At 55.6% G+C, this 14,055-nt stretch overlaps 1 protein-coding gene across 2 annotated transcripts in view; it reads right to left on the reverse strand.

Annotated features, from left to right (window-relative positions):
* Nucleotides 1–11,764, reverse strand: part of BTBD16 (BTB domain containing 16) — a 49,211-nt gene extending 37,447 nt beyond the window's left edge. For both annotated transcript variants that reach the window (XM_051824318.2, XM_008270613.3), the window contains exons 1-4: nucleotides 11,552–11,764; nucleotides 8,152–8,206; nucleotides 6,410–6,558; nucleotides 890–963 (exon numbers count right to left, since the gene is read on the reverse strand). In XM_051824318.2, coding sequence (XP_051680278.2) covers nucleotides 890–963; nucleotides 6,410–6,558; nucleotides 8,152–8,163 — 235 coding nt within the window. In that variant the 5' untranslated portion in view covers nucleotides 8,164–8,206; nucleotides 11,552–11,764. The remainder of the gene's footprint in view (nucleotides 1–889; nucleotides 964–6,409; nucleotides 6,559–8,151; nucleotides 8,207–11,551) is intronic.
* Between the last annotated feature and the right edge of the window lie 2,291 nt (nucleotides 11,765–14,055).

The following is a 14,055-nucleotide window of genomic DNA, read 5'->3' on the forward strand; positions in this document are numbered from 1 at the left end:
GTTCAGTCGTGGCTGTCAGGCAGGGCATATGGGCGAGCGGCTCCCTGAGGCATTCAGGAAGAGAACGATGAAGTGTGGGCTCCAGGGCTCTGGCGCAGGCTCCTACAGGTGCATGGGAGCCATGCACTCAGCAGAGCTGCTGAGCTCAGAGGCGAGCGGGCTGCCCGTGGCTAAGGCGTGGAAGGGCAGGAACACTGGTGGGGAACCTCCTCCTGTCTCCCTCCCTCCATCACAGCGCTTCTCAGACTCAGCACTTGAGCTGAGCGCTCCGCGGCTGGGCTTGTGGAGTAGCATCCCTGGCCTCTGTCTTCCGGAAGGTGCCAGGAGCGCTCCACTCCCCGGCTGTGACAAGCACAGACGTCCCCAGACATTGCCACGTGTCCCCTGGGGAGCCGCGGACTTCTCGGAATCAAGCCGAGCTGACAGGTGAGACTCCCCCGGCCTCCCCCGGGAAGGGGGCGGACGCCGACTTCAGACAGCCCGTGGTGGGTAGGGTTGGCCCGGGCAGACTCCTCCGGGGACTCCACCATTTTCCGGCTGGACGAACCAAACATGAGTCTCGGTCCTACTTCAGAAAAGTCCCCTTGGACAGGCGCCGATGTGGATGTCTGCACCGTGAGGGCTTAGCGCCCAAAGGGACAGAGGATGTCTTCCTGGGCCCGGGGTGCTCCAATGCGAAGGCTACTGACATCAGCACCTGCAAATGTGTCTGCAAGGCTGGGCTTCACCCGCTGTGTACTTGGCAAACAGTTACCTATTTGCAACGGGTGAGAACTGCAACTTCCGGGTGAGTGACCCAGCCGATGGGCTGGCTTCCTTCCATAAAGACCACGAAGATACCCCGACATCAGAACCATTCTGGTGTCATCCATGAGTGACCAAAACTCACCTGGCTCCCTGCTCTGGATGGACTTGTTCTTGCAATTCTCAGTGAAAAAATCCTGGATTTGAGAAAAGCATAACCTCAAGAGAAAACACAAACAAAAAAGGAGGCGTTAACGACCTTTTTCGCCCACTGCGCTGAGCACCATTCTAGTGCAAGTGGCCAGAAGCCCCTTCATGAGCCCTATCGCTGCTCACCCTTTGGGGCTCAGCCTTTGCTGATTTGATCGACAGTGGGAGGATGACTGGCTCACCGCATGGCCCCTGTTTGCAGGCTGTGGGTGGGCTACACCTGGCTGTCTGAGTGACACCTCCTTTGGTGAGAGTTTAAAACAACAGCATGGGGCCGGCGCCGTGGCTCACTTGGCTAATCCTCCGCCTGCAGCACCGGCACCCTGGGTTCTATTCCTGCTCGGGGCGCTGGATTCTGTCCCGGTTGCTCCTCTTCCAGGCCAGCTCTCTGCTGTGGCCCCGGGAAGGCAGTGGAGGATGGCCCAAGTGCTTGGGCCCTGCACCCGCATGGGAGACCAGGAGGAAGCACCTGGCTCCTGACTTCAGATCAGCGCAGTGTGCCAGCTGTAGCGGCCATTTGGGAGGTGAACCAATGGAAAAAGGAAGACCTTTCTCTCTGTCTCTTTCACTGTCTAACTCTGCCTGTCAAAAAAACAAAACAAAACAAAACAACAGCATGGAGTAGACACACATACCTGCTGGAGAACAGAGCAGAAGGTTCTGCTCATTTGTGGGCCACAAGCACAGCAAGAATTTTGTTTAGAGTCACACAGTCCCCAGTCTCAGCAGGTCCAAAAGCTAAACTCAGGATCTACCCGGACCCCCAAACCCAACTCCTCCTCCTGGAACCCTGGTGGTGAAGACACCACCAGTCTTCAGCTGCCCACCCATCTGTGTCCCACTGAGCATGGTCACGTCTGGTCACTCGTCTACACTGAGCAAATACTTTTGACGCCCTCCGTCTCTGCCCGATTGCTCGCCCTTCATCTCCTCTCCCCAGTCACTGCCCAGTCACCTTGCCATTAGCCCTGCTCCCCCTGGGTGCACGCCCCCTACAAAAGGCAAATCTGACCTCACCTCTCTCCCGCTGAGGATCCCCCCGTGTCTCCCCAGAGCTTCTGAGGGACCCAGGCTCCTGCTGGTCTCTGCTGCCTCCTGCTCAGGGCTCCCCCTCCACCGTCTTCATCAGTCCAACCGCAGGCTGCCGCTGCCAAACTTTTGGACTCACGCCTCCGTCTGTCTAAATGCTGTCCTGGTCTCTGCTCTAGGAGAGCTCCTATGCATCTCTCAGAACAAGCTGAGCTGTGGCTTTCCCTGGGGAGCCTGGGCCAGTGGCCCTTCCCTGCCCACCCCGGGGCGACCCCCATTAAAACTCCTCCTGAAGCATCTTATGGCTGTCCATTGACTTGTGCATCCCTTGCTGCCCCCCACCCCTGAGCCTGGGCCATGTGGGGGGTGGGGCTCAGTCGACACCCATGGCATGACCAGTTGACAAAGAGATAAGAGGCTTTCCCACAGCGCGATGTACTCGTCCTGGTGCACGAGGGAATTAAACTCTGAGTCTCATATTCACAGCTTGGACAGTCGTCCCAAGAGAGCCAACCTGGCGACCCCAACAGGTCTGGATAACGTAGTGTCGACTTTGCCACACTAGATGCCAAGGATCCCAGCAGCCCTCAGGGCCACAGTACATGCAGACAGCTTGGGAGGGGCGGAGCCTGTGTCCCGAATAATACTGACTATGTGCTGCCCTTTGCAAGGGGTGAGGATGGCTACAAGTGACTCAGCCCCAGGAAGGCGCGGGGAGCTGGGTTTGTTTGCTCAACAGGAGATGTGGACCTGACCCAAGCCACCCCCGCTCCCTCCCTCAACCCCCTGCCTGCTTGGGTGACACTTCTGGGAAGAGCTGGGCAGGGTCAAGGGTTCAGACCGTGAGCTCAAAATGGAGCAACGGACTTTGGAAAAGATGGGGCGACGCCCACACAAACAGCACGGTCATCGGCTGAGCTCAGTGACGCCGGGCGACAGAGGTGACTGCACGTCCTCCTCCCGATGGCTGCCGGTCAAGGTGAACCACGCAGCTCAGCAGACTCCGGGGCCGGGTTCACTTTAGGACCATTGGGAAAACACGGAATAAACAGCATCCAGGAGCTGTTCTCTTCGCTGTTTGGGACAAAACGGCCTGAGATAAAGTAGTGGGGAATGAGCTGTTGGGGGGCTCCCCGCCCCAAGTCATGGCCTGTGCTGGAGAAAGGAGGGAGGGAAGGGGACACCCCCTGCATTTCTGGGGACATACGGGCTTCTGGGGCAAGCTATCCAAGGGCTTTGGCTTAATGCCTTGAACGTGCAAAAGTTCTGTTTGACCAACTGAGGAGAGCCACAGGCTTGGGGCCAGATCCCAGTCCTTCCACTTTCCGCCACGTGACCTTGGACCACGTTCTCACGTGGCGGCTGTCGGGTGTCAGGAGGAGGGCGAGAGCGGCTGGCCGGCATCCCTGCTCTGAGCGTGTGTGTGGTCCACACGTGCCCTGGTGTTCCTGCTGTAGCATGGAGCCTGTCGCTAGTCCTGCTCTGTCCAGACGTCTAGGGGTCCCTTCTCGACACCCTCGCCTCTCTGCAGGACCACCTCAGAATGAACCTGCGCCACAGGCAGGATGGGAGAAAACCTCAGGCAGTGCCCCGGCCGAGGATCAGGGAGGGATGCAGCCCCCAGGGTAGCTGCAAAAGAATTTAGCATGTGTTCTCTCAGGCCACACTCTGGGCCCCAGGCCTGCGGGATCTGTTGCAGTGTGAACAGGATTTGTCTTCCTCAGCTTGTGCAGGCACTTCCTCCCCAAAGTTTTATGTTACTGGTTAACTGCGCAATGTTAATGGTTGATGACTTAAGGTGGAGACTTTATCCAGTTCTGAGCTCCGAATGTGGGCCTTGGGGAGAGACTGCGTTGGGTGAGGTTGCCTGGGTGGTGGCCCGGGACGGACTCATACAGAGGGTAGGGGATGGTGCGCTCCCGTCCCTCTGCTCCCTGGCTTGTCTCATGGTCTACCCTCTGCACACACTCTAATTCGTCAGATACCGTCCACTGGGGGCACCTGACTTCGGACTGTGAGCCTCCAACATGAAACCTTCTCCCTCCTAACAAGCTCCTGGCAGCTATCTTAGTTGTAGTAGCGAGAGTCTCTGCCGCTTTCCACCGAGAGCAGCCCTTCCCTGAACTGATACAGGTAGGTCTGCTCCAGTCAAGGCGGACAGCGCCCCCTGGTGGGAGAAGCAGCAGCATCACCTACAAGGCCGGCGCAGAGCCTTGAGCAGGGCCTGGGGATACAGGGGTGGGTGTGGAATGGAACAAATCCAGACCCACAGCAACCCTGGGCTGTCTTCTGAGCATCCCCCGATGCCCAGAGGGACAGTGCGTTACCAGGAATAAGACTCCTCTGTTATCACCTAAATGAAATAATTTATCTTGTCTGTTAAAGTAAAATACTGGGGGCCCATGCTGTGGCATAGTGGGTAAAGCCGCCACCTGCAGTGTCAGCATCCCATATGGGCATCAGTTTGAGTCCTGGCTGCTCCACTTCCTATCTAGCTCCCTGCTATGGCCTGGGAAAGCAGTAGAGGATGGCCCAACTCATTGGGCCTCTGCACCCACATAAGAGGCCCGGAAGAAGCTCCTGGCTCCTGGCTTTGGATCAGCACAGCTCCGGCCATTGCGGCCAATTGGGGAGTGAACCAGAGGATAGAAGACCTCTCTCTCTCTTTCTGCCTCTCCTTCTCTAATTCTTATTTTCAAATAAATACATACATTTTTTGAAAATGTAAAATATAAAGTTTTTGTATCCAAGAGGTTTCTTAAAATCACATGGGATAAGAGCTGATTGATAATGTAAAGGAAACACAATCTGTGTTTCTCAGAGAAAGCAGGTCCCTCCCACGCTGCCCCAGTGGCCCTGGTCCTCCCCCCTCTGTGTCCACACCTTTGCTCTTAGGACTGCAAAGTCAAGTGTGGCCGAGTGACTGTCTTGGCTATGGCACATGGATGTGACTTGGCAGGTTTAGAAGGTGCCTGTGCAACGGAGCTGCCCTCCTGCTCTCTGTTGATTCCATGATGAGTACATGCCCAGGCTAGCCCACTCTCTCAGAAGGAGAAGGAGAGGCCCAGGCTATTCCACTGTCTCAGAGAGAGGAGGAGAGGCTCCCGGAACAGAGCCCGGGTGCCACTGTGGAACCGAGCCTGGAACAGCTGCCTGCCCAGTCCCTCCTGGTGTCAGCTCCTGTGACCCCGGTTGCCCTGCGCCACAGTGGAGGTGGGCGCATTTGCAAAGCTACCCCCAGGAAGACAACAGCCAGCCAGGTTCCCTGCAGCTGCCATGTTGGAGGCAGGTGCTAAGAAGCAAAGTGAAGCACGCAGTTGTTGGCTGGCAGAGCGCACGTTAACCCACCCAGGAATTGGTGACTAAAACCGCTGCTCGGGGGATGCAGATAAAAGCACTCGCTATGGAGCACCGGCTGTGAGCCAGGAACAGGGCTCAGCATTTTCAATACCCTGTCCGACTTAATGCTTAAGGTAACCATTGCACAGACAGGAAACTGAGGCTTAACGAGGCTTAGCTGGTAGCTAGAGGGCACAGAGCCAGCAGGTGGTGGAGAGGGGATGCCAGCTCTGATGGGCTGCTTCGAGCAGTCCTAATGACCCGACCATCTGCCAGTCTCCTCCAGTTTCCGCACCCACCCCCAGCTTATCTCAGCGATTCCACAACCAACCCTGGAGAACTTCACCCCTGCTTCCCAGCCCGCCCCCCATCAGTCTGGGGTCACTTTGCTCTATTGCCAGGCCCAGACACAGTGCCTTCTCCCCAGCCTGGCCCTGGACCTGAGGAACTGGGCACCAGAGCAGTGGCGGCCAGTGGCTCTAGGGAGGGAGGATTTCGCCACTTGTTCAGCAAGCATCAAGCAAGGGGCTCCCTGTGCCTGATGTGGCTGTAGGGGCACAGCCTGTGACCGTGAGGTCACAGATACCCCTGTGGCCTGGGCAGGGCAGAAGCATCAAGTCAGGTCCAAAACATCTGGAAACAAAGTGACCTTCTGCAGTGGGGCCAGCTCAGTGTCCCCCAGGAGGTGACAGGGAGAGCCCCTGACACGGGGAAGCAATGGTCTAGCCTGTGACTCCGCACGCTTTAGCGTTGAGAGGGCATCAAGTGATCGAGCAGAAATGGGTATTTGGGAGAGGGGCTCGAACACTGGGCCATGGTTGAGTTGGTTTGCCAGGAAATCAGCTGGTCCCTGGAGGCTAAACATAGACTCCTGTTAGGGCTCCAATTCCCAATGCAAAGGAAAATTTAGAAAACCCTCCTGAGTTTCTCCATGGACTGTTGTCACCACCCGCAGAAGCTGTCACAAGAACTGGTCACTTCTGACCCTGTCCATGCCCTGGCGGGACAGCCCACATAGCCAGAGGCGCCAACGCCAGGCCCCTGCCCCCAGGAATGCCCTTCCCTGCCATGGCCTTTGGTTCTTTACTTGTCTGGGTTCTTCATAATATCATCAAAGTCGACACCCACAGCCTTGCACATCTGGGACAGCGCCAGCAGGTCCCCGCAGAAGGGCTCCTTGGGGATGCGCCAGCGGTTGGTCGAGCCGACGATCCTTCGCTCCAGCCGGTCTTTGTGCTGTGCCGCAATCAGGGAAAAAGAAAAATTTTAAACGTCACATAAACGGCACATTTCCCAAATGGCACAGCAGACAGCAGATCGAGATGGATTTTTAAAATACTGGTCCAAGTTCAAGCGTGCACAGTATTCCCCACAGGGCATCTCCTCGAGGTAAAGTGCCGCGGTCCAGGCTGAGGGTTGCGAGCTACACAGTGATTTGGGATCTAGGACCTGGGATAGGAGATGCCTGAGGCTAAAGGTCAGGGAGAAAGATGGTTTCTTTGTGGGTAGCTCTGAAGAAGCCACCAGCAGGGATGGGGTTAAGCCCCCAAGTCCAGTTCTGGAAGTCCTTGTCCTGACTCTGCAGAGATGGGGGCAGGGGCCTTGTGCACTGTGGTAAAATACCCAACACACACACCTGCGCACCTGTGGCATTTGTTATGTCTACTACGCTGTGCACCCGTCACATCTGCTCCAGACACTTTCTTTACCCCAAAACCAAACCCCGTATTCACGAGGCAGTCACAGCCCACGCCCCTTTCCTCGGCCCCTGGCGACCACTAATCTGCTTTCTGAGCCCAGGGATTCGCCTGCTCTGGATTTTGTGAGTGGACTCGCACACTACGTGGCCTTTTGTGTCCAGCTTCTCTCATTCATGTAAGGTTTCCAAGGCTCGCCCCTCTATAGGGATTCACCCTTTCTAGGGCTGTATAATGCTCCACCACGTGGATAGACCGCATTCTGTTTATCCTCCCGTCGGTCGGCAGACACTGGGTCATTCTTATCTTCTGGCTGTTGTGAACAGCGCTGCGCTCAGGGTTTGTGTGTGGGCGTGTTTGCACACCTGTCCTCCATTTCTCTGGATTATGTCTGCGGGAGTGGAACCGCTGGCTCCCTGGGCAGAGGCCTTTACCCAGACGTTTCCCTGAGCTGCAGTGGAAATTCAGCAGCTTTTCTCAGGGAACAGGAGAATCGTCAGCCCGGATGGCGCCCAGCGAGGAGGGAGCACCACAGGCTGCCTGCGGAAGGACGCGACGCTCGTCAGCCACCCGAGCTCCAAGAGAATGGGCAGGGACCACAAGCCACGGAGTGGAGGAGCTGGGTTCAAATCTTGCTGTTTAATGCCACGTACTGGGTGTGTGAACTTGGGCAAGTCATGTCAGCTTCTGACCCTCTCAGTCCAAATAAGTAAAATGAGAATGTTGACGATGATGGTGGTGATGGTGGTGGTGGTGATGGCAACAGCGGTGATAATGGTGATGGTAGTAGTGACGGCAATGGTGGTGGTGGTGGTGGTGGTGGTAGTGGTGGTGCTGGTGATGTTTTCAAGAAAATAATAAGATAAATACATAAAATCTGTGAAATGTGCTGAAGTATCGTTCCCAGAATTTGGTCAGTGATTGAAAACTATGGAATAAGTCTAGGTATTGTCCTGCGGTGGTGTGAGATGCGGGTCGTGTTCAGATGTGGGGTGTGCTCTTCTGGAAGGCACTGCCTGGACACGCTCTAACAGAATCAGCCTCGGGGCGCGGTCCTGGGCAACACCACGGGACCCCAGCTGTCTTCTCCTCCCTCCCCGTTACCTGCCTTCGTGTGCGATGACCCACTCACCGGATTCAACATTTTCGTGATGGTAGCAGAGATTACAAGGGGGGAAGCTCAGCACCTGGAAGTTAAAAGAACTAAAAGTGAAATTGTCAATGAATTTCCAAAGGGGCTCTTCAAAATACTGTGGGCAAGGTTGGCCTAAAGAAATTACCTGCGTGTTGGGGTTGGCATTGTGGTGCCGTGGACTAAGCTAACATGTGGGACCTGCATCCCACACTGGGTGCTAGTGCGACGCCCAGCTCCCCCGCCTCTGATGCAGCTCTGTGCTGCTGTGCCAGGAAGGCAGCAGATAATGTCCCAAGTACTGAGGTCCCTGCCCCCCACGTGGGAGACCCAGCTGGAGTGCCCACTCCTGCCTTTGGCCCAGTCCGGTCCTGGCTATTGTGGGCATTTGGGGAGTGGACCAACAGATAGAAGTTCTCTCTCTGCCTTTCAAGTAGATTAAAATAAATATGTTTTTAAAAAGAATCTATGTTTTGCCATACAAGTGGCAAAATATACATAATTATACAAAATATACATAAGCATACACATAAGCTTCAAATGTGGGCTGTTTACCAAACAAGGGAACATCTCATATTTAAAAGCATGTTGGTGACTGGTAATTCCCTGCTATTGTGCTAGAAAAAAGCATGGCTCAGGCAAAGCAAACCAAAGCAGGAGGCAACCTTGCAAGGTGAGGACGACCACAGGTTGGCCATCAGCAGGCTCGCGGTGCCAGTCACCCCGCAGACCAGGAGACTAGAGGGGTGAGAGCGAACGGTAAAGCAGGGCTGCCCTGGAGTCTGGTGAGCTTATGTTCACCTTCGCTCAGAGAGTAATGAGAGAGGGCGAGCAGGAGGACTTTCTCGCTGTCCTCAACGTTATTAAGAAAGTTCGGCTGCAAACAGAACTCATCTGATAAACGGTGTGCAAACAATAACAGGGAGGGTGGCGATAGGGCGAGGGTGCTCATGGAATCAAGGGAGGACTGAAGAATCTTCTCTGGGAAAGAGCAGGGAGCAGCTGCAGGTGCCAGTGGCTCCCGTTGCCAAACGCTGCCTCCAGGGTGAATCAGCACCCTGAATTTGGGTCTTGGTGTGTTTATTTATTTATCTTAGATATTTATTTATTTGAAAGGCATTGTAAAAGAGAGAGAGAGATCTTCCATCCGCTGATTCACTCCCCAGATGGTCACAATGGATAGGGCTGGGCCAAGTCAAAGCCAGGAGCTTCATCCTGGTCTCCCACCTGGGTGCAGGGGTCCAAGGACCTGGGCCAATCTTCCACTGCTTTCCCAGGCACATTAGCAGGGAGCTGGATTGGAAGTGGAACAGCCAGGAGAAAAAACAGTGCCCATATGGGATGCCAGTATTGCAGGCAGCAGCTTATCCCGTTATGCCACAACACTGAGCCCCCCTCCATTCTTAACAGGTGCGCCTGTAGGTCAGAGCCACACCCTGTGACCTCAGGGCAGGCACCTTGATTACCTCTTCCAGAAAGGCAGTGGGGGGCTGGGTAGTTCCCCAGAGCCACAGTAGGGAGGAGAAGGGGAATGGATGCACACGTGAACCCAGAAGGAGCCCACACACTCGTGGATCAAGAACCTCAGCTGACTTCAAGCTTCGCACCCCAAACAGCATTTCACCTGCGACGCAACCGCACAGCGGGAAGTGGCTCAGTTACTCCCAGTGAAGTGTTTTCCGTGCAGCTGCCGTGTGGACACAGCAATGAGAAAATGGGTGTGAGCTCTGCCTCCTCCAAGTCCCGGCCCCACCTGGGCAGGTAGGCCCTCCTTTCCCTTTAATTATCTTTTCCAGGTTTCTTAAACTGCAAAGCAGTGTATTTCATTGTAACCAGTGAACCAATGCAAAGACAGGCCAAGAAGGCAGGAGCCAGGTGCTTCTCCTGGTCTCTCATGGGGTACAGGGCCCAAGCACTTGGGCCATCCTCCACTGCACTCCCGGGCCACAGCAGAGAGCTGGCCTGGAAGAGGGGCAACCGGGACAGAATCCAGTGCCCGACCGGGACTAGAACCTGGTATGCCGGCGCCGCAGGCAGAAGATTAGCCTATTGAGCCGCAGTGCCAGCCACTATAATATTTCATGCTGTAGATGCCTCATTATTTGTTAGATGTTCCCTGTAATAGCCGTTAGGCTATTTCCCGTAACCCCATACACATTCACACACAGGTGCAAACACGGAATTAGGGCAGTTTGTATATGTTGTACGTGGATACATGTTTCCTTATGTACCTAAACCTGTATATGTCTGTATCTACTTATCCTTATGTGTTACTGCTTTTATTCTTGCAGGAGATTCTTCAAGGTGGGACAGATACGTCAGAGAAGTGTATCTTTAGTTGAGACAGATCAAGCCATCTCCCTTTCCCAAACATTCCAGTTCCAGCAATTTCCATTTCTAACACCCGTTTGTAATGCTCTCTCCCACGCCACCTCCAGTGCCAGGGGTGGACATTCATTTCCATTTGCCAGTCTGGAGAGTGACAGATCGGTTCGGATTGCTATTTGAACTTCCCAGGCCACCAGCAAGGTTGCGTGTTCTTTTATATATTTATTGGCTTTCTGATTTCCTTATCTGCAAATTGCCTAATTACAGGCCTTGCCCGTGTTCCCCGTGGGGTTGCTGTAGTGACCTTGCATTTCCAAGAAGCTCTCTGTAGGGTCCCAGGAACTCTAACCTCTGCCTGCCATACAGTGTTGCAAATGACTGCCTGCCTGTAGCATTTGTCTTTTGACTGTTTTGCTACACCTATTGCTAATCGGGGTGCGGAAAGGGGGGACTGGTCAAACACCTACACAGGTGCTCAGTCCCTTTGACCACCCTGAATTTCTCCCCTTTGGTAGCAAGTCCACCTGTTTCCCTTTATGGCCAGGTTTCCTCCTCGCACAGGGATACAGATGGAATTCTCTGAACCCTTCCTACACCCGAGGCAGCCTGGCCTTTAGCTCCCCCGCCTACAGCCCCTTACCAGCGTCCGCTGCCCTTGATGGAACTCCCAAGCCCTCCCAGTGTGTTGGAGAGAAGAGGGTTCCATTCCAACGCAGCCTGGCGCGCTCAGAACAAAGCCCAGCCAGACAGGACTGTGCCCCCCCCATCCCGCCCCTGGAGATCCGTATCAGCACCGAGAGGAGGCTGCGGGTCCCCCTGAGCTACCCAGCCTCCTGCTCTCTGTGAGTGTTCTGGCTGATGTGGACACCAGGGGTATCTCAGTGTGAGGGCCTGCGTCCCCGCAAGTGGGCAGGGGCTACCCGCGTGGTCCCTGAGCCCCAGACCCCCCCCCCCCAGCCAGGAATCCCCAACGCCCCTCCCGCCAGTCCCAGCAGTCGTCACCAGACGCCCTCCCTGGTCTCTAACGTCCTCCCTGGTCTCTAACGTGGACGAAGGGGCCGGTCCCACTCACAGTTCTGAGGCCCTCTGGCCCAGGCCGTGTGTTCGCAGCGGAGGCGCCCTGGGCTGCACCGCTTTCTGAGTGGCAGGAGAGCTGGGGGCTGGGCACTTTCGGAGCCTGAATCTCGAAAGCTCTCATGACACCTGGGCTCCCCCTTTCTTCTTATGGGCCCCAGGGCTCTGGCAGCGGGGAGCCTGCCTTGGGTTTCCTGGTTGGGGGGTGGGCGTTGTGGGCACCATGGCAACGTCAGGGAAGATTCCAAGTGCTTCCTGTTCCTGGTTCCGGCACAGGTGCGGCTGCATCCCAGGCCCTGCCCCTGGAGCTACGCTTCCCACAGAGACCAGCTGGGGATCCATGCATCCCCCCAGGACACCCTTGTTCCCCATAGCACCTGGGGCTGCCTGGGAAACCCCCTGAAAGGGCCTCAGTGGGGTTCAGCGCCAAACCCGCAGCCTGGGTGGGGGAATGAGAAGATGGGAGTCTCTCTGGCTCCAGCAGGCTTGGGGGGGGGGTCTTTTTGTAGCATTTGGTACCCATGAATATTTTGACAAAGAAAATTTCAATAAAAATTAGGGTTCTACATTATTAGAAGCTATGCCAATGAGTTTCACTGTGAGTGGGTAGTTTTAAAAATTATTTACTTGAAAGTTAGACACACAAACACATATGGAGACAGCGAGAAAGCTTCCGTCCACTCCTTTTGTCCCCAGATGCCCACAACAGTTGGAGCCTGGGCCAGGCTGAAGCCAGGAGCCCAGAACTCAATCCAGGTCTCCAATTTGGGTGGAAGACACCCAAGAACTGGGCACCCAGGCCTCACCTGCTGCCTCTGAGGGTACACATTAGCAGGAAGCTGGGATGGGACCAGAGCCGGGACCAGAACCCAGGCGCTCCACTACGGGATGCGGAATCCCAAGCAGTGCCTTACCCACAGCACCATACACCCGTCCCAGTGGGTTACGCCCGATCTTCTCTCTCTCGGAAGTTAGAACGTCCTAAAAGTTGAGGACTAGACCAAGCCTCCTCATGCCAGGGGCCAGGGCAGAATTTTTCAATCCTCTGTGAGTGGGTCTGCAAGGGCCAGGCCTGGACAGGGCAGGGTGGGCAGTTTTAGCACCAGTCCTGCTCCCCAGGAAACTTGGTCCATGGAAAGCCTGGACCATGGCTCCAGGGCCTGCAGAGGCTCCAGTCACAGACACAGCTGGCCAAAGTCAACGCAATGGGGCGGGGGAGCGGCTAAGGATGAGCACTTCAGAGGCTGCACCTGCAGCCTCTCCTGGGTCAAGTATCTTAGCAGGGAAAACAGGAAAGCGGCTGCTCTACCCGTCATTGTGTTCTGGAAACTAGAAAACTCTCGACACGAGCGGCACTCGGAACTTGCCTCCCTCTGTAGCCCTCAGATCCTGTGATTCCTCCCCACTGACACCCACATTCTGCGTGGCATGGTTGTTGGTTGCCATGGAATGTTCTGTGAGTCCTGGGCCATCTCTCCACTCCTAGAGCCCCAGGAGCAAGCCTGGCCCACAGTACTCAAGAAACATCTCCAGAATTGCGCCATTGGGTATAGAGGCTGTAACCACCGCTCTGCCTGTGCAGGTGGACGAGCCCTGGCGTGTGTGTGTGTGCGTGTGTGTGTGTGCACATGCATGTGCCTACAAGTATGGTGGAGTCTGCTTCTGCCTGGGTCATAGTCCTGGTGTTTGCACCCAGCGACCAGTGTCCTCGTTAGCTATTGTTGCCATGCACCTGTGTGCTAGGAGCATCTCTGGCTGTTTAAGCAGCCTCCAGGGTACACTTGGGTCCCACGCAACCTCTCTGGCTTGCACATGGACTTGGAGTCCAGGAGTGAAAGGGGAGGGGCTTCATGGGCGCTCACGGCCGACCCTCGCAGCCTCCACCTGCCTAGAGAGCAGTGGGCGCTCAGGTGCTTGTGTTGTAGCAGAGCGGCAGCTGGTGCAGCAGCCAGGCCTGGAGGGAGGGGCCCAGGAATCTGCTGTTCCCACCTCTCAGCCCAGCTCCCCCCAAGAAGGTCGGGTGAGGGGGGAGGGACAGACCCAGAGGGAAAGCATGGTGGCAGAAGAGCAGAGGTGGCCAGGGCTGGGGGCGCTGCCTCTGTCCTACAGACGGGGGACTAAGAGCCCTGGCTGGGACCCCGTCCAGCCTCCCCAAACCCTCAGGGGCAGCACCAGACAGGAAGTCAGCCTCCAACAGGGCCTGCAGGGGCCGCAGGGCCAGAGGCAGAGCCCGTACTCCTGAGCTGGTCCGCCAGCCAGCTCCCTCTCTCTCTGTCACTCGAGAAGCAAAGCATTGTTGTTGTCGTTAGACATGTCTTCTCTTACAAGTGTAGCACTTTTATAGAACAAATTCGAAGGCAAAAACATTGACAATAAAATAATTCGAATTCTACCCAGCTAAGCATCATTAATAGCACATCTATGGGTGTGTGTGTGTGTGCATTTTGTGAATGGGGTCCTTTGCTGCCCAGCCTTTAAGCTGAGTCATTCACTTCGTAAGTC

This window comes from Oryctolagus cuniculus, chromosome 15, assembly GCF_964237555.1.
Source record: "Oryctolagus cuniculus chromosome 15, mOryCun1.1, whole genome shotgun sequence".
In the NCBI taxonomy this organism is placed as follows: Eukaryota; Metazoa; Chordata; class Mammalia; order Lagomorpha; family Leporidae; genus Oryctolagus; species Oryctolagus cuniculus.